Source organism: Perna viridis, chromosome 8 (genome assembly GCF_037379345.1).
Source record: "Perna viridis isolate PV_CMFRI_1.1 ecotype Kerala chromosome 8, ASM3737934v1, whole genome shotgun sequence".
Taxonomy (NCBI): Eukaryota; Metazoa; Mollusca; class Bivalvia; order Mytilida; family Mytilidae; genus Perna; species Perna viridis.
Genome location: NC_142452.1, coordinates 3,332,839 through 3,354,185, shown reverse-complemented (window position 1 = coordinate 3,354,185; position 21,347 = coordinate 3,332,839). Strand labels below are relative to the sequence as shown.

The 21,347-nt window shown below is 33.1% G+C and overlaps 1 protein-coding gene across 2 annotated transcripts in view; it reads right to left on the bottom strand.

Moving 5' to 3' along the window:
• The window catches only part of LOC148608971 (nuclear pore membrane glycoprotein 210-like), a 56,505-nt gene that overhangs the window by 14,435 nt on the left and 20,723 nt on the right, over positions 1 to 21,347 (bottom strand). The window contains exons 17-34 of one of the 2 annotated variants that reach the window (XM_088541378.1): positions 21,201 to 21,260; positions 20,601 to 20,647; positions 19,951 to 20,127; positions 18,661 to 18,844; positions 16,522 to 16,628; positions 16,041 to 16,145; positions 15,373 to 15,603; positions 14,205 to 14,332; positions 12,547 to 12,682; positions 12,126 to 12,188; positions 11,561 to 11,740; positions 10,590 to 10,670; positions 8,470 to 8,487; positions 6,431 to 6,562; positions 4,197 to 4,346; positions 3,624 to 3,715; positions 2,769 to 2,943; positions 235 to 407 (exon numbers count right to left, since the gene is read on the bottom strand). In XM_088541378.1, the coding sequence (XP_088397504.1) occupies positions 235 to 407; positions 2,769 to 2,943; positions 3,624 to 3,715; positions 4,197 to 4,346; positions 6,431 to 6,562; positions 8,470 to 8,487; positions 10,590 to 10,670; positions 11,561 to 11,740; positions 12,126 to 12,188; positions 12,547 to 12,682; positions 14,205 to 14,332; positions 15,373 to 15,603; positions 16,041 to 16,145; positions 16,522 to 16,628; positions 18,661 to 18,844; positions 19,951 to 20,127; positions 20,601 to 20,647; positions 21,201 to 21,260 (2,239 nt within the window). The remainder of the gene's footprint in view (positions 1 to 234; positions 408 to 2,768; positions 2,944 to 3,623; positions 3,716 to 4,196; positions 4,347 to 6,430; positions 6,563 to 8,469; positions 8,488 to 10,589; positions 10,671 to 11,560; positions 11,741 to 12,125; positions 12,189 to 12,546; positions 12,683 to 14,204; positions 14,333 to 15,372; positions 15,604 to 16,040; positions 16,146 to 16,521; positions 16,629 to 18,660; positions 18,845 to 19,950; positions 20,128 to 20,600; positions 20,648 to 21,200; positions 21,261 to 21,347) is intronic. The other variant, XM_088541379.1, reaches the window with a different exon arrangement.

Below are 21,347 nucleotides of genomic sequence, written 5' to 3'. Positions count from 1 at the left end.
CAGACAGTGGATGAAAACTTAGGGCACCCATTTCTTCATGGTCAGACAGTGGGTGAAAACTTTAGAGCACCCATTTCTTCATAGACAGATAGTGGATGAAAACTTTAGAGTACCCATTTCTTCACGGAGAGGCAGCGGATGAAAACTTTAGAGCACCCATTTCTTCACGGGCAGACAGCGGATGAAAACATTTGAGCACCCATTTCTTCCATTTTAGGTCCGAATTTACATTACCTGTTACACCTGTAATGCATCTTAACATTGGTTGCATAAAATTCCTCCCCAACATCGTCATGGTAACTGATAGACAACCGTAATGATGCACCTACTGGAATCTTTTTCAGTCGTCTGCCTGATGTTTGCATGGTAGTGTCAGAATTGATCATCATATATGCCACACTTTTTACCTGAAAATACATTGTATGACATCATGACAAGATATAAATGAAATCCCAGAAATTAAATCAATATGTTGGAGTACATATCGATACCATATCTGCCAATTTACAAAACTCATAGAAGTACAAGCCAAACAATCAGTGTTCAAGAAAAAAATTGGACAAATTTATTAAAATACTCTCTGGAGTTTAAGAAGCACCTGTTACAGAGTAACTCACTAGAGTATAAGGAATATCTGTTACAGGGTAACTCACTGGATTATAAGGAATATCTGTTAGAGTAACTCACTGGAGTAAAATGAACACCTGTTATTGGAGTATAAAATGAAGGGTAATAACAAAATTATCAAACTGATAAAATCTAAACAGCAGTCAAAAGGAGTCTTTATAACAAATGGCAATCTCTGGGTAAAAAGCCATCGCAATGGTCCTGACTTGGTATAAGCATTTCACAACGACAGATGAGTTAAACCAGGCTTTAAAGGACATTAAATCTCCTGCTTCCATTACGGTTCATTATTTCTGATACATTTCAGAACACTTCACTGATCATTTACCAGTATTACAGCAGAACACCTCACTGATGTATAAGGATCACCTACCAGTATTACAGCAGAACACCACACTGATGTATAAGGATCACCTACCAGTATTACAGCAGAACACCTCGCTGATAACCTACCAGTATTACAGCAAAACAACTTGCTGACCACCTACCAGTATTACAGCAGGACACCTCACTGATGTATAAGGATCACCTACCAGTATTACAGCAGAACATCTCACTGATCACCTACCAGTATTACAGAACACCTCACTGATAACCTACCAGTATTACAGCAGAACACCTCACTGATCACCTACCAGTATTACAGCAGAACACCTCACTGATCACCTACCAGTATTACAGCAGAACACAACACTGATGTATAAGGATCACCTACCAGTATTACAGCAGAACACCTCGCTGATCACCTACCAGTATTACAGCAGAACACCTCACTGATCACCTACCAGTATTACAGCAGAACACAACACTGATGTATAAGGATCACCTACCAGTATTACAGCAGAACACCTCGCTGATCACCTAACAGTATTACAGAACACCTCACTGATCACCTACCAGTATTACAGCAGAACACCTCACTAATCACCTACCAGTATTACAGAACACCTCATTGATCACCTACCAGTATTACAGCAGAACACCTCACTGATCACCTACCAGTATTACAGCAGAACACCTCACTGATCACCTACCAGTATTACAGCAGAACACTATAGCTTGTTATTATTCTCATCATAATTGAAAATAGTGGCTCTAAAGAACCTGAACTTCTCATCTGGTAAATACATCAATTGATCAAATGAAATAAAAAGTAAACTTCCTCCTTATATTTTTACACCAACTTATTAAACCTTAGTTTGAGAGCATTAACAAAGATGCATCCTACACTGTGTTTTCCCCACAATATTTCAACAGCAATTTCTAAGGTTGCAGCCAAGCTGAGCCACAAAACAGGTGAATAGTTCGTTGAAGGCACCAAGGTAAACAACCCTTTCAAGTTTCAAACCACTGGCACCTGTGGTTTCAGAAAAGTTCATCTTTGAAAAGTGGCTCATCGTAACTTACATAGCCTCTGGAAGCCATACTGATCATACAAAACCACTGAATAGTGCATCATATGTAGAGACTCAAGACTTAATTCCTGCCAAGTTCAGTTAATCAGTCATGGGGTGTTCATATAGTTTAGCTAAACCTCAAAAGTTTTTTGAACAAAGATGCAGTGATGGCAGTTAACTAAAAACTATTGTTTCAAAACATATACAAAAATGTTATTTAATTGGAACATCTCCATCAAAAATCTATACAGTCAGCTTATATATTCAGAAGATATAAAATAATTAATAAAATGAAAGTTAAGATTTAAACACAATCCCAAAGGGATTGAATTCCAGAAATTTTTTCACTAGCTTAATTTAGCAAGTACTGAAAATTTACGCTTGCTTAATTATAAGGTTATTTCTAGACTTTACCTTTATAACATATAGAATTCCACTAGCAAATTTTAGCAAGTGGAAATAATTTCTACTAGCAAAATTGAATTTCAACTTTTAGCAAGTAGTTTCCCTTCAATTCGATCACTGTCTCAAAAATATCCATAACTAAGTTATTTGGTAAGGAATAATTACCTGATCTTACCTTAACGAGTAATACAACAGTGTGACCTGTAAGTGTGTCTCCCCTGTTGATGACCCACTGCTTATAACACCTCCATCCTTAGCTTAACGAGTAATACAACATTGTGATTTGTAAGTGTGTCTCCCCTGTTGATGACACACTGGTTATAACACCTCCATCCTTACCTTAACGAGTAATACAACAGTCTGATTAGTACCAAACTCTTCAAATGCTGTGATCTGTAAGTGTGCCTCCCCTGTTGATGACCCACTGGTTATAACACCTCCATCCTTAACACTAACAACAGAACTATCGGAATGGACTGATATTACTTCATAACTCATTCTTGCCGAACCATCTCTGGAATAAACCAATGTCATAGAAAACTCACATTCTTATCTTGTAAATACAAGTGATCAGAACAAGAAATCTGTGAGCAATGGCTCACTAGTGACATCTAATAATGGATCCTACCATATGGCATACCTACTGAAAGTATGTGTTAAAATTTCAAGCCGTCAGAGTAGTTGCTGATAAAACTGTGATGAAAAAAAGTGTTACAGACACACGGACAAGAGTATTACAGTATACCCATCACCTTCAGAGCAGGGGTATAATATAGTAAACAGTAATATTAAAAAATTAATAGCATTATTACATGAAGTACATTCAACACATACTAGAACCTACTAGAACCTACTAGATAATTTAGTATTGGTTATTGATTGGTTAAAGTTTCATGTCCTATGACAGAAACAGCACTTCTTTGGTCACCTCGCCTGACTCTAAGCCAAGAAGTCATCACTCGACAGAGAATCGATAACACCAGCATCAAAGTCTCTGGATCCTAAACACAATACAAACCCACTATCATGAGAAAACTGGATCCCAAAATCTCCCAAATACAATACAAACCCACTATCATGAGAAAACTGGATCCCAAAATCTCCCGAACACAATACAAACCCACTATCATGAGAAAACTGAGGTAATTAGTATAGATATTTGTACATTCACATGAATACAAAATAACAACACACCTGTTAGTTCGGACAACAGCTTCACTGTTTGGTGATATCAAAATTTTGCCATCACACATCGTTGGACTAATCACTTCCATCTTTTGGTACACCTGTTAAAAATAATGAACTAGATAAACTTTGTCAACAGGACACAAATACCTCTGAATCCACTAAAATTCAAAGGAACAATCAACAGAAAGTGAGGTAGTGTTGATAGACATACACACAGTGCAACTGATCATGCTGAAGCTTCAGAGAAAAAAAAAAAAATATTCCCACAAATTTACAATTTAAATTTCATATTATCATTTTGAAAGTTGCAGAGCATGGCTCCTGCCAGTCCTGGTTCCCCTGACATCAAAAGCTCTATTTCATATAACAAGGTACAGGGGACTTATATACTGACCCTCAAATCTAATAGGTGTAATCAGTTAACTCTGGCTTTGAGCCAACTACTTGGCAGTGAAGCAGCAAATTCTTTGTTGTGACTCTGGACTGAATGACAAACCTATATCTAGAGTTCAACAGTTAGTTAAGTTCATCGGTGAGTACAGCCTGTTTATAAACCTGAGATTTTCACAAACAACAAACCTGTATCTGGAGTTCATCAGTGAGTACAGCCTGTTTATAGATCTGAGAGTTTCTCTGTGCTTTGACAGACACTTTAACTGTTACTTGTCCTGGTGACTTGGCAAACAACTGAGTGGCAAAATTACTGTCATCTCCTGGCATAATGTTGCTCTAATTTGAAACCAAAAAAAAAATACTCGTGCAATTTTTGAACAAAAATAATTCAAGGATATTGCAAGTGCCAAAAAATTGTCAGTACTTCTAAAAAAAAGAGTCACACAAAACATTCAGACCAAAATAACTAGTAAATATCAATTCTAATTGTTGAAAAAAATTTCTTGCAAGAACTATTTCATTTAAACAATGATACCAAAGAAGAGGCTCTCGAAGAGCCTGAATCATTAACCTGGCAAACCATACTCTATTAACTAAGTGAGTAACGGTATCATGCTTTCTTACTATGTTTGACAAAAAATTGCTGAAAAAAAGCATATATATATTAAGTTCAAAAGAATACCTAAGGCACTGTAAAATGTTGGAAATGCCTTCAGTTTTTAGAACCTCAAAAAAAAATTTGGGCAGGGGTCCCCCTATACCCTGTTAAACCCTATCAGGTCTGAGGGGGTATTAGCCCAGTACACATTTGCTGAAAAAGAACATAAAATGAAGTTGAACAATGGCTATCCCACATTTTCATCATCACCAATCATACCAGGAGACCATGTTTACTATATAAACTAATTATCATCGAAATCAAAGCAAGTATAAAAATAAGCGGGAAAATGGCCGTCCAGAACGATCATCACCATTCAACTAAAAACACCTAGTTTCCTAAAGAAGGAATCTGAGCAACCAGTGAAAATAGTTGTAAATTGACAGTCATTTTGAAAAGGCCACCTCAAAAATAATTTCAATACTACCAGTCAACTCAGAATATTATGTTTATCTTATGGGTAGCTTTCATTTTCCTTATTCTTCAATAGTAGAGGAAAAAATAGGCAAAAAAAGCATTTTGACCTCATGTGTTCTATTTTTAGTAACAACTGCAATGAGTTTTGACTGATGAAAAATTTTAAATAATCAGTTTGTGGAGGAAACCCTAAAAAAATTATACCAAATTTCATTAAATTTTGTTGCAATTGGTTTCAGAGAGTTGTACACATTAAAACGACAAGAAAATTTGTTTCAGGGGCCATAAATCCTACAACAAGCAACAAATCATTTTGAAAATTTCAGCAAAGGTCCCTCTTCTGATGGTGAACAATATTACTCTCCATCAGAATTTTGATAAATTCAGCGGTATTCGAGTTATTTGCAAAAAACTGTATTTCTACCCCTATGTTCTCTTTTTAGTAACTGCAGCCATGTTTTTTTTCCAATAAAAAATCTGAACTGCCATTTTGTCCAAGATATCCTAAAAACAGTAATACCAATTTTCATTGAATTCTGTATTGTAGTTTCTGAGAAGAGAACAAAAATAACATCACAGATAGACCTCATCATGCTGAACACTTAAACCCCAACAGATTTGGTTAAACCTAATACTTTTGGAGATATATGCAAATACTGCTATCTGACCCCTATATTCTATTTTTAGTAATGGTGGCCATGTTTTTTTAACAGATCAGAAATACAAATGGTCATTTTGTGCAGGATACTCTAAGGAACATATTAGGTTTCATCTAAAATCATTCTGTAGTTTCAGAGGAGAAGATGTTTGAAGAAATTGTTAACGATGACGATGACACCAAGTGATGGCAATAGCTCACATGGCCAGGTGAGCTAAAAAGGATCTACCTATACATCACATAGAAGTTATTCTGAATTTTTCATTAGATGTTTACAAAAGTAAAAGTTATCATTAAAGAAGACCAATACATGTCTGGACTTGCGTTATCTTCATATATTTGTCACTGTCTTCAATATGTATATAAACACTAATCAAATTAAAAAACTACAGTGTAGGTGACAAATTTCCATGGGTAATATCCTAATGACAGCATATACTACTGAAAACCTGGCTGAGCTTAAAATGTTGGAAAAAATAAATCAAATTTCTCAATAACAGGAAAGTGCATGTATTAAACACTGTGCAATGTTAGAATAATATTGGTTCAACTTTTTAAGTTGCACATTACACAAAGTAGGTAACCCTAAGCTAGATGGACGGAGTGGAGTGGCTACTAGATCTACTATCACCATTGGTGACAAAGGTAAAAAAAAAAAAAAAAAAAAAACACAGCTGCAGGGCTTACCTTGTGGAAGACATTATTTAAAGTGACAACATCTTTATTATTAATGGTCCATGTGAACAACAGGGGTGGTCTTACGCTTCCAAATGTAAATGGAGTCTCTTGATCACTTTGTCCCAAGGCATAAATCGGCATCTGAAAAAAAGAAAACCCACATCAAATGACATTGTAGATGTTGTGATGAAATATCAACATTGTACCTAAGTTTCTCAACTTTAGTAGTAATTAACCAATTCTGAGATTAAGTTTTTACAATTTATTGCTAACAAAAAACCCAACCTCAACTGGTTACAGGCTTGAGTAAATTTTCATATCATACATCTTCATATTGTTGTGGTAGTATATACATTAATGACCATATACTAAGAACTACATGCTAAATGTCATCATTACATTATAATGTAAAGCAAAATGAAGATACAGAGAGCACAGCTTCTAAAACATTTATCTTAATTAACAGATATATTACTGTGAAAGCTGTCTAAACCCAACCTCTTTCTAACTGAAGGTTTTGTTCAGTTTAGGAAGGCTAAAAGTATTGTACTTCAGACTTTGTTTCAACCAGTGTTTATAAAGGGTTTACAAAGATTTCACTGCACATGATAGATGTAGTTCACATTTTATTCAATAATCTTATATTAAATACCCATTCTCCATCACCCTTTCTCCCTTCTGTAGGGCAATTTATCTTTTTTTTTTCTGTATGAGATAACAAGTGCCATATTATCAATAATATGTTAAGAAAGCTCCTTTTTATTTAACAAGGCAGTTAAACAAACATTAAACAAAGTGCTACCATTAATCTGTCATTTAGTATCACTTTTCTAATTCTTATATAGGTTTATCATGTGAAAACTGCAGTGATTATTTAACTACTGTAGTAAAGTGTTCATTTCTGCTGTGTACTAATTTTTATTTGTTTTTGCATTGGTCAGATAACTGCAGAAACTAGTACCCCCAAAATTCATTTTTAACACTTTGGAACAGAAAACCTTTTAACTGCAAAAATTGATATCCAAGATCATGTTCACTTGACAGAAACCAAGAAAAAGGAGCAATCCTGAAATGAGTATATTACAGTTTTTTCTCCATCATAACACCTATTAGTAAACCATTTTTCAGAAGATTAAACATAAAAATGCTGTTAACTACTCTATTATACAATAAATAAAACAAGTACCAGTACAATTACTTTACAGTAATTACTAAGCTAATGAAAATATCTTAATTGCAACTTCTACATTTTACCATTTGTTTTTTTTGTGTTTTTTTTGCAATAGGAAAATAATTAGCATGTGATATTATACGGATTTTGACATCATTGATAATCATATGTCAGACAAGAGGCTATCAAATTGACAAGCAAACCAGATTCCCCCAGTAAGTCCTATTCTTTGTTATAAAAAGGTGCATAACTATTATGATGATAGCAAAATTATTGAAAATCATTACAGACTATTCACAAGCTTCAGGAAACAACTGAGTTTGAACAAATTATGTCAAAGCCTATTTAAGTTACAGCACAGAGAAGATTTGTCAGCCACCTGCTCAGCCTCCAGCCTGCTGTACATTACAAAATATAAGATTGTTTTCATCTGACAGGAAAATCTGGTTAAATCAGTTTAGAATATGTCACTTATACTACATCCCAACCACCTCACAACTGTAATGATACTATACTCAATAGTAAAACTATAGATACATGTAAGAATCAGACACTTAATTTCTGTAATAGTCATGCTTTATATATAGCTGTTGCAAGTGATTCCTAGGTCTAAAAATAGAACAGAATTTGAACATTGCAAATATATTTATCTACACATCAATTCATGAACCAGCTGATATGTAATACTGATATAATGGAAATGTTGCATCATCATTTATATATCTCTGTGTATGTATTGTTCTTTGGGCACCAAATTCTCATTCACACGAACTAAATACTTTAAGCCAACCAAGAAAATTGTTTCCCACAGAACAAATACATAAACAATAAAAAGCCATACAGACAGAATGCAGAAAGAATTATAACCAAAACCTACCTGTACTTGTAAGATAATCTAATAATACAGACACAATCTTCCACAGGTACAAAATGGTTCAAAAATAATATATGTTGTGAAGTGGCTCATTTAGCGTAAAATAAGAATAATAATTAAGTAAACAATGGCCACATTTAAAAGGTAAAATGGAACTAAATACAAAAAAAATACTAATAAAATGTATAGAAATATAGAGAGTGAGGCTCAAATTTTCATCTTCATGGCCTTCGTCAGGGGCAAAAAATTCTAAGGGTGAAGACCGACGACCCAAACTGTATAAACAAGGTGCCCTTCAAAATTGATCTTGATCATTGATGAAAATAATGAAATTCAATAAATTATGAAAAACAAGTGAAAACTGAGCAACAATAACAAAATAACTCTGGTTTTGACATTCATTCCACATGGGTGGGCACTTCCAAGAGAACTGATAATCCGTTGTTCAAGTTACTGTCTCTGTTTTTTACTTGAACATGTTACATTTACAATGAATCAATGTTTCGCTAAGCTCATACACTTATGTGTACTAGGGGACATTAAAACTTCTATACAGGAGGACACTAGCAATATATATTTGTTTTCAAAACATATATAAAATAATAATAAGTACAATCAATCAATATTTATCTTTTATTTGTGTACAATGTTGTATGATAGACAGACCATTTCCATCAGGAATATCTAAGGATTATTTTTAATTATTTTTAATTTTATGATCATGTTATGTGAAATAACCAACTTTGGGGCAGTTCATGCTTCATAAACTTCCCGAAGTTGGTTATACGAGCATAACTTGGTCAAGATTAAAAAACAATTATCTCAACATATTGATTAAAGTCAAAATTAGGATAAGTCCTTACTAATTATTTACTAATTATTTAGTTTGGAATTATTTGAATTGTGGACTGCAAACCGATCAATGTTAATGACGTCACAGTACCAAGTTAGTTTTATTTTAATTAAAATATAATGAATGTATTCAATTACTGATTAGTTTATAGAACTTTATACGCCATAACCTAATTTGGGTCCGTTTACGCTGAATAATCTGCGAAGCGGATTATGTTTCAGTGTAAACGGACCCAAATTAGGTTATAGCATATAAACTAATCAGAAATTGAATACATTCATTATATTTTAATTAAAAATAAAAAAATGATATATCCATCACTTTTATTAATGCTGAGTAAACAGCAACTTTAATTTTCCTGCCATGTAGTAATTCTAGTAAACAAATTGGCCACCATTTTAAAATCAGAGGCAAGACGCTGTCATTTCATCACTGGGAAATGTTCTGTTATTTTCCAATATTGAAGACACAGTTATTAAAGCAGGAATTTGACATAAGCCCGGCGGACATAAAGTTAGTTAATAATTTATTGTCACAAAAACGTTTCAACATTACAATGTGACTGAAAACGTTTCAGATGTTGACAAACAAAAAGTAGTTCTGTAAAAGGTGGGCGTTGCCTAAATAGCAAGTTACTTTATACAATTGAAACAATGTTGATTTTTGTCAACAAACCAATCAAATGGCAGGATTGTCATCAAATTAAAATATTTCTCTATAAAAGGCAGTTCAGACTGAATTTATACTTATTTAACAATATCCTTTGATATACAAATGAATCTTCTCTCTAAATAACATAGATAACAACCTGTCCACTTGTATGGACACAATATTACTTTTTGACACTTAAACATAGGTACTTATGATTCAATAGGGACACAACAAGTTTGGACAAAATACTGCACTAAATTTGAAGTTCAATTAAATTCAAAGAAATTCTGCATGAAAGGGAGTTAATCAAACATCTTTGAGTTTGAGATATCTGAAATCTGATTAAAAATGCAGGCAGGGAGTTTCATAAGGAATCTAATAATCTATATTTGTGGTCGTATAAAAATTTTCCCTATTAGAACATGTAAAATTTTCATTACTATTACATATGCTGCCAAAAATACCTGCCAAATGAAAATGGTGTACCTTTTACTTAACATGGTTTCATTTAAACATTTTTACAAAATTTCATCAGAATCATCTTTTTTATACTTGTTCTATGGAAATAAATCAAGACAGATTTGGACATACAAGTTAGACTCTAATGTTTAAAACTAACCTTTGAACCTGTCTCCAGTCTTGATAATGGGGCAAAGATCCTGATTTCTGTAAGTTGTACAACATGGACCATTGCATCATCCTGAAAATAGAAATCAGCATGAATAATTCTGACAAGAAATCAAACACAGATGCAATAAAATTAAGTAACTGTATGAATGTTTTTTCTTTGTATTATGTAAGAGAGCTCACTTTCTTGTAATTGCAATATTAACTGAGAAAAAATGCTGAGGAAATCATTGCAAGATCTTATTTTGTGATTTTTTTTCATGTTGGAGAAAAGGACCTTCAGAAATAACCCTGCAACAGAGAAAAGGACCTTAAGAAATTAAAGAACCTTAGTGAGTGTGCTCACATATCCCAAGCGTTCCAATGTTGGATACTCAAGTAAATTTGTTTGAAAGAGAATTACATGTAGAAAGACCCTGATAAAAAAAGGAATAAAAGTGTTTTTTTCAGGCTTTAGACCTTTATTTTCCAACTAAATTCTGTTACTCAGAATGGTAGTTCTAAACTCCAGACTGTGATTTCTTTGAGTTTTATTTAATCCAAAGTAAATATATTGTAGCAGAACAAAATGTACACTTGACCTGTAATTATCACAGTGAACTTATATACCAAAAATCATGTCAATTTGCAAGCGTTTGGAAAAAAAATCCACAAAACTGTTATTTCTGTGAATTTTGCTAAGTTCAAGGCCTGTAATTTTGGTAAAAATCATCGGAGCTGAACGAAAGTTTAACTTGACCTGTAACTTATCATGTTGAATTAATATAACAAAAATCATGTCAATATCTGTCAGCTTAAAAAAAAAAAGTCTGGAAAACTGAAGATGGACTGATGGACGGGTCAAAAACATACCCTTCACAACTTCATTGCGTGGGGTATAATAACCCTGCAACTAACAACTTTCATCTAACAGGTACATACTTAAAATGAATAAGTCAAGTTATAAGAGACAATGTTTCTTACTTGACAATAAACAAGAGTTTCCCCAGTTTCTGGATCTTGTCCGACAGCTTGTCCTATAACAGTTGTTGACCCTAGTTCCATAGCCTGTAACATACCACTGGTAGATACTGTAGATATACCACTGTTCTTTATATAAAACTGTACAGTGCATTGGGGGGTAGGGCCTCCTTTGTGCAACACCTATTACAATAACATGGATATGGTTAATAATTCAAAAAATAACTTTCACACCATTTTTTTGAGAAAAATAATAAGCTATTAGGTCAGTAATAGCATATTTTATTGCATATTAGTAAAAGGAATCCAAACTAATTGTATACCAAGTATCATGGTCTTTTTTCATGTAAACTAGTATTTATACCACCCAACATTGAAATTTGATATATTTAACAAAGTCTTCTTTGGATAATGACAATGTATAGTTAGTGTTGAAAGTAAGTCATAAAATATAATTGAGGCACCTGAAAATCATATGAAAGCATATAATGCACATGTATACATCAAAATTACTCAGGAAAGCATGTACTTTATATGCCCTTACAATTACATAGTTGTATATACTCACTTGGAATAAAGCTCCAGTAACCAGAGTTATGTTCTTAGGAATAAGCTGTAGTGGTGGGAAGACCTGAAATGATCAAAATATTAATGTGGGAATCCTAATGCAATCAACAATACACTTGTTTTTACTTAAGGTGGAAACATTTCATATGGCAATCAATATGTATGAACAACCCTGCTTCCACTACTAGGGCTACTATAGAATCTAAAATTTCAGAGCCACGATAAAAATATACATATTGTATAGCAGGGGTGCATCCAGACACTTTGAAAAAGAGGGGTGCCAGCCGGGTTTCCTAAATAAAAGGGGGTGCTAGGACAATATCTGCAACTTTTTGTCGAATTTACACAAGGAACTGACAAATTTTCCAATAAAAATGAGGGGTGTCAATCCCCTGCACCTTTCCCTTCATCTTTAAACATACCTCTACAGGTTTACTCAGGCTTCTAACAACTCCTGTTTGTGGATGTGCCTGAGCATAGAGTGTGGTATGTCCAATTTGTGCTCCATGTAGAATATAAACAGCTGTAAACTCATCTATATAGGTATCTGGATCCGGTCTGTAAAAAATAAATAATGTAAGATAGAACAGTCCATTTGTATTTTGATGGAGAGATATAAAATTTATATTTTGGTTGATATACACATATTGCCTGCAGTAGTGATATGCTGAGGTAGCACTGTAACAAGGTTGATATGTCAACCGAGATGTACCGGTAGACAAGGGTTATATATTTTCTGAGTGTGTTACCCTGTATATCACCCTCTGCTACTGGCAATATGTGTAATACTATACTGAATACCCTTTTTAATAAACCAACTTTTATACACATGTGGTTAACCTTTAAGAAACTCCAGTGTAATTGGTGCAATACCTCAGTTATATTGAATGTCTAACTGGAATGAAATTTACAAGTATTTAAACATTTAAATTAATCAACAATAGCAAAATAAGAAATGAACACTATTCATTCATCTTACATGAAAACGAAAAGGATGTGCATTCTGAAAAGGAAAGCATTTCCAGTGAAGGGGGAGATATATTGGGATGATATAATAATTTTTTAGGGAATGGGGCAAGAAAGGAAAAGACCAAAATAACACACAATGCTTATCCAATAGAAATTTGTATGAAATATAATATAGCAGTTTATAATTTGGTTGAGAGATATAATACTTTATATTTTGGTCGAGAGATATAACAGCTAATATTTTGATTGAGAGACATAACAGTTTATATTTTGGTTGGAGGATATAACAGTTAATATTTTGGTTGAGAGATATAACAGTTTATATTTTGACTGATAGATATAACAGTTTATATTTTGTTAAAGTGATACAACAGTTTATATTTTGGTTTAGAAATATAACAGTTAATATCTTGGTTTCATTAATTCCATGGGCATCAATTTTCCTGGTAGATGGAAAACATTTCACTGGGGACTTGCATTTGTAGTTCTTATGTCAATACTTTCTTTAATTGACAGATTTGTTTCACATTTCCTGTACAAAACAATCATCACCAATATAATACTATTTTACCATAGTATTTTCCGGAGTTAAAAGATATAACATTAGTAAACATCTAGTTCTCAGTAAACATGTGTTTATAAGACTCAGAGTAAAAAAGGCATTAACTGAAACAGAAGTTATTAATTCTTAAATTGAAGTCACATATATATATGATACATCATTCAGGGGATCAAGACTTTCACTGTAAGAATAATTGTGGTAAGTCAACTCTTGTAAATGAAAAATTGAGGTGCAGAATGTTTCAAAACTAGTGGTACAAACCAGAATGTTGATGGAAAACCTGAGTATACAGATGGTCATTAACACTGACAGAACATAAGTAAGGTTGATCAAGGCAGTTAGGGTTTACAAACAATTTAGGTTTACAGTAGTTAAACAATTAAAAGGGTATAAGGATGATGGTAGCTAGATATGATTTCTGGTCACCTGACATTTGGACAATCATACTTGGTTTGCACATCTTTTCATGTGTCTAAATGTCTTACTATTTTGACTATTGTTCATGAGATTCTCATTCCCACAAATACTTGAAAATAGAATAAGCCCTACCTAACCGTTACAATATTTGATGCTGGGATCAGTTTCAGGTCCATCAGAGTGAAGAAGCTAGCTCTCAGTGGTTTATTGTGAACATCCATTACTCTGACTTTGGCCTTGATCTCATGTCCAACCTCCATCTGAAAATGAAAGCCCTTTTGGTGGAAAAATTATAAAAATGGAAAAAAAAGAACAATTACCGTATTTTGGTGTGTAAAATACACATTTATGTATTGTGCCCAGTGCAATTTGAAGGTCTTAATGCGTGAAAAGTTTTTTAGATTAAGATTGAAGTAAAATTTTGTAAGACAAAAGATCGATATTTTGCACTTGATCAGTCAATTTATTTACCTTGATGCAGTATTTGCTACGAAAATGTGAAGGAAAGAGACTAAATTGATACAGGATGTATGAAATGGCTTATAAAACAAAATTGAAAGACAGGAAAATTGGACATTTCCAGTTTCGGTTGTAACTCAATTTCACAATTTTTCATTTAAAAACATACTTTTAAGAAGAAAACTGAAAGAAACAATCAAAATAAATATCAAAATAATCAATTTCAGCAACAAAAGCATTTGATATTAAAGGAAGGTTTGACAAAAAAGCCATTTGTTACTTTTTGGTTTTTAGTTGTTTCATTTAAATCTCTAACCATGTTTTATAAGAAGGAAATATCGTACAACCTCTGTTTGAAACATGTTATTAAGACATTTGAACATAACTTGAAGAAAATATCACTAAAAATTCAATACGTAAAGATGTATTTGATGATTAAATAAAATTTCTTTCATTAACATTTCACTTCCAGTTTGTTTGTTTACACTACGCAATGTCTTTTCTCGTACCCAAATCTTTTATTTCATGCCCAATTCTTACATACTGATGCATAATATGCATGTTCTGGAAATAATTTCTATGTAAAAATGTGTGCATAATACACACCAAAATATGGTACTATAATTTATATAAGAAATTGATTTTCTTGTTGAATACAGACAGGCAGACACTGTCCTACACATAGACTGAGGCATAGTTATACACAGGTTATACACTATGACACAGAGAGATATCTTACCATGTTGATTACAGACAGATGGACACTGCCCACTCCTGACACATTATGGCTGGAGCATAGTTACACATGGGACATACACTATGACACTGAGAGATATCTTACCTTATCAATTACAGACAGATGAACACTGCCCACTCCTGACACATACACTGAAGCTACTAATGGCTGGAGCATAGTTATACACAGGTCATACACTGTGACACTAATAGAACCATCTCTCAGGGGGTTGACTAAAATCTTCTTATCATTTTCTAAGTATTCTAAGTTGACAATATTCCTCTGCTCAGGAACAACATGGAAGAATCCCGAGCCTTTCTCAATGTTGATTGTAACCTAAAATATGAAGTTCATAATTAGCTAAGTAAGGATCACTTTTCCCTTAAATATTTACTCCTTACTTTCTATGCAGAAAAATGAAGAAAAACTTATAATTAAAGTAATTTATCCTTTAAATATCTAAGATCAGAGGTTTTACAACATGATAAATGAATTAATTAGGAGCTTGGACACCACATCGCTCAAGAAACTCACCTTTCAAAGTTTCATAAGATTTACCCAACCTGATTTTACAAGATAAAAAAAAAACAAGTGGAAATTGGCAAAATAGGAAGTAAATATATAGTAAAAAAATAATCATAACAGTATTAACAGAATTCTGATTTACAACAGAAGCAATTAGATCTGTATTAACTTTAGTTTCAAGTTTGCAGCAGTAGTTTTGTTTTGTCCTATCTTATTGCCAAATTTATACTTAGTTATATCAGACAAACCTTGTTAGATGGATGATTGAAGATAGAGATAAGATTTGGTGACAACACAGCTTCTTCTACCAGCAGTATATCTATTGTCTTTGTCAATCTTGGGTAGATTCTCAACTGAAGTATGAAAATAAAATGTGAATCAAACTTATACATGGAATACTTTATTTTCATGGATATATATATCTTAGCTTTAAAAAAACAGATGGTTTGAAGGTCATTTAAAAGAAAAAAATATTATGAAAAAATATTAGATATACTAGTCCCCATTAAAATTAATTACTGACGAATCAAAGTGTTTCAATCAAGCTTTAAGGTTTCATCGTTTTAATAGTTCTTTATTTACATGATGATTTAATGGGTTAAGTAACATATAACCAAAGTATTATCTAAATAACTTTCAGCTGAAAATGACATGTAGATCCACAGTTATTAATTATTATTTTTTGTTTTGGTGTAACAGTGTGTAATATTTGCAAAGGTTTTTCCTTACAGTGGTAGATGAGCCAGCCTCTTTGAAGAATTCATCATTATAATAAGTGACTGTAGCTGTCAGTGAAAGCTGACCTGTCTTCCCAGCAGGAAATAACCTCACATAACCTACAATGTCATAAAATCATATCAAACCTTACCTACAATGTGATAAAGTAATATCAAACTTAACCTACAATGTGATAAGGTAATATCAAACCTTACCTACAAGGTGATAAAGTAATATCAAACCTTACTTACAATGTGATAAAGTAATATCAAACCTTACTAACAATGTGATAAAGTAATATCAAACCTTACTTACAATGTGATAAAGTAATATCAAACTTAACCTACAATGTGATAAGGTAATATCAAACCTTACCTACAAGGTGATAAAGTAATACCAAACCTTACTTACAATGTGATAAAGTAATACCAAACCTTACCTACAATGTGATAAAGTAATACCAAACCTTACCTACAATGTGATAAAGTAATATCAAACTTAACCTACAATGTGATAAGGTAATATCAAACCTTACCTACAAGGTGATAAAGTAATACCAAACCTTACTTACAATGTGATAAAGTAATATCAAACCTTACCTACAATGTGATAAAGTAATATCAAACCTTACCTACAGTGTGATAAAGTAATACCAAACCTTACCGACAATGTGAAAAAGTAGTACCAAACCTTATCTACAATTTGATAAAGTAATACCAAACCTTACCTACAATGTGATAAAGTAATACCAAACCTTACCTACAAGGTGATAAAGTAATATCAAACCTTACCTACAAAGTGATGAAGTCTGATCAAACTTGACCTACAATGTCCAAAAGTCATATCAAACTTGACCTAAAATGTCGTAAAGTTGTATTAAACTTAACCTTCAATTTTGTAAGGTCATACAAACTTTACCTTTCTAAAATTCTAAATAGAATTTCTGACATACATAATTTCTATTTTTTTTCAATTTTATTATTGAGTACTTAATCATAACACTCATAAAAAGAATGACCTGCATACCCCCAATTGTACAGAAATTTGATATGGGACAGCATCCAAAATCACTTACCATGTATGCCCTATGTATATAAAGCAATACACCAAATTTGAAATCAAACCATCCATTGGAAGCCAAGATTTTTGTGATGAAAATTTTCTCAATCATACAATATAGTGAAACAAGAGGCTCTTGAAGAACCTGAATCGCTCAAGTGACAAACCATACCCTGTTAACTAAGTAAGTAAAGTTATCATGCTCTGTTACCAAGTTTGACAAAAAATTGTTAAAAAAAGCATATATTGATGAAGGCTGTAAGTTCAAAAGAGTACCTAAAGCACTGTAAAATGTTGGAAATACCTTCAAAGTGATTTAGAACTTATGAAAAAAATTTGGGCAGAGGTCCCCCTATGCCCTGTTATTCCACTGGGTCTGAGGAGGCATTAGCACAGTATAGATCTGCTGAAAAAGAACAAAAGTTGAGTCATTTGCAAAAAACTGTATTTTGACCCCTTTGTACTATTTTTAGTAACAGCAGCCATGTTTTTGCATTAATAAAAAATCCAAACGGTCATTTTGTGCAGGATACCCAAAAAAAAACAGTAATATCAATTTTCATTAAATTGTGTACAGTATTTCTCATCATGCTGAACACTTTTATCCCATGTCAGAATTTGGTTAAAACTAACGGATTTGGAGATATATGCAAAAAAAAACTGCTGTCTGACCCTTATGCTTTATTTTTAGTAATGGCAGACATGTCTTTTTGACAGATCAAAAATCCAAAGGGTCATTTTGTGCAGGATACTCTAAAAAAATAATCATGTTAATTTCATCCACATCCATTCGGTAGTTTCAGATAAGATGTTTGAAGAATTGTTAACGACGACAGACTACGAAGGACACCAAGTAATGGCAATAGCTCATATGGCCTATGACCAAGTGAGCTAAAACTGGCCTGGAAAGCAACAAGTTAACATTTCACAGCAGTCAAAATTGACCTATCTGTATATAGCCACACAACAAATTAGAAATCAATCAATCCCTTGGGAGCCAAGATAATTGTGACAAAATTCAGACATACAGACAAGATGATTCCAATACACCATTGAGTGAGGGGATAAAAATTTTGATAGAACTATACTTACTGTTACTTGTTTTGATACCCTTAACATTATCAGTTGATGTTAGAACTGATTCTGACAAGGAGGCTAGTGATTGGTCACTCAAAGTCCAATCAAATACTAGTGATGAGAAGTTATCAAACTTTCTGCCCATAGAATCTGTCACTCTGATAATTGTATCAAGGTCTCTTTTACAATGAACTGGTATCTGGAAACAGAATAGAAATACATGTATTTACAAATAAAATTCTTCATCATATTCAATTTCAAAATTAATTCCTGTAATCAATAAATCACAAACAATTAAACTGAAAAAGATATAAGCAAGTCCTGTGTAGCTGTTAAAATTTGAGTGAGCTCCTTACCAATATTAGTTATGAACAGCTCTCTCTTTGTTGTCTAATAACACTTCATTTTTATAAGTCTTTGTCTCAAGAGAGGTCCCCCAGCATCACTTCTCTACCAACATATGTAATTAGGAAAATACCTGAGGACCTCTTACAAATAAATGGTTGTAAATAATTTTCCTACCAATTTAAGGCATACATCCAGTGTTCTAGGATTTTAAAAAAAATTTAGGTTTCCATGGGGAAATTTTAAATGAAAATGAACTTTCCAACATGTAAAGTTAGCTTTCCAAACTTAACAAAAATCCCTTCTAAATTTCAAGTTTTATACTTGACACAGAGAAAGTGGACCTTAGTAAACAACATTCTCATATCAAAATTTCACTTGCCCTGGGTGATGAGAACGTGGAATCCTAGAACACTGTTACTTCTAATTACACTTGCCCTAGGTGACGAGAAAGTGGTCTCCTAGAACACTGTTACATCTAATTACACTTGCCCTAGGTGACGAGAAAGTGGTCTCCTAGAACACTGTTACATCTAATTACACTTGCCCTAGGTGACGAGAAAGTGGTCTCCTAGAACACTGTTACATCTAATTACACTTGCCCTAGGTGACGAGAAAGTGGTCTCCTAGAACACTGTTACATCTAATTACACTTGCCCTAGGTGACGAGAAAATGGTCTCCAAGAACACTGTTACATCTAATTACACTTGCCCTAGGTGACGAGAAAGTGGTCTCCTAGAACACTGTTACATCTAATTACACTTGCCCTAGGTGACGAGAAAGTGGTCTCCTAGAACACTGTTACATCTAATTACACTTGCCCTAGGTGACGAGAAAATGGTCTCCTAGAACACTGTTACATCTAATTACACTTGCCCTAGGTGACAAGAAAGTGGTCTCCTAGAACACTGTTTCATCTAGCTTCAAGAAAATAAGTATACAAAACCATCTATACGTACTGGAAGTGAAACTTCTCGACTAGTGATGGGACAGGGTGGCAATTCCTCAATTATTCCTACAGATGGCAGTAAGTGGATCTCTACAGGGGCAGAACAACTAAACTGTATAGAAGCTAGCTCTTTAGCTGGGTATTGGTTCTTGGCAGTTTTCTCATTACCAACAGTTAAACTCACTTTCTGTAAGATCAAAATCACATGTACATAAGTTTTAATTTTTAGACAAAATCACAGAAATGTGTTAGACACTGGTTCCCCATTCAACAAGTTCATGATTTAACCATAAAATGCTATATTGTATTTAAAGTTAAATGTTGTATACATGTATGTGTGTCTGACCTTGTCCCAAGAAAGAAAAGCTTGAAAATTAAACTTAATCTGAAGCACAATGGTTGGACAGATGTACTAACTAATAAATCCACATAGCTTTCCCAACTTTTGTCAATGGAGATAAAAATTTCATTTTTTTGGGGGCACCCAAGTCTGATAGTGCATTTGAGTACAAATTTTCCATACAAGATTTTTCATATCTTTATTTGTTCTCTGTTCAAATAAACTGTAAACTGACTGTGTCCTATTATTGTAGTACTTCAGCAAGTTGTAAAAAAATGAAAAATAATCTATGACATTGTTTTATTGAGTCTATTTCTTACCTGTTCACCTAAATCTTTACAGGTAACAAAGAAACTGTGCATTCCTCCTAAAATTATTCATTAAAAATCATTGAACAAGTTACATATAAAAAATAATAATATTAAGTACATGTAACATTTATGCTCAATATATGTTAAAGTGAAAAGTACATAAACATGTTTGAAATATTATACTTTCAATGCAACTGAAAATAGCTTTCCAAAAATATTTCTTTTCTATCAGGACAGAAACACTAACTCTCACTGTCTATTCATGGAAGCAGCTATCTACAGGAGGACAAATAATCCTAATCAGACACATTTGTTTCTCATCCAACCATTATTTACTCTTTTTACAATATGCCACAAAGTTATGACTACCTATTTATAAGTCTAAAGTATGGTGTAGTAGGGAATCCATAATACAACCTAAAAACCTGTTATAATAGATCACCATGGTGATATGGATAGAACAATAATTATTAGCAGACTACTTACTTGCATTACTGTACAATTTGAAAGTATGGTGTAGTAGGGAATCCATAATACAACCTAAAAACCTGTTATAATAGATCACCATGGTGATATGGATAGAACAATAATTATTAGCAGACTACTTACTTGCATTACTGTACAATTTGACCTGTTCAATGTTTACTAAAGGCTCTTGTGCAGCTGACACTGAAAACAAACAGTATCATACTGAATGACGTAAGTGAACTTGATTCTCGGAAGATTAGAGTACCACTGACAGATTTCAATTGTATG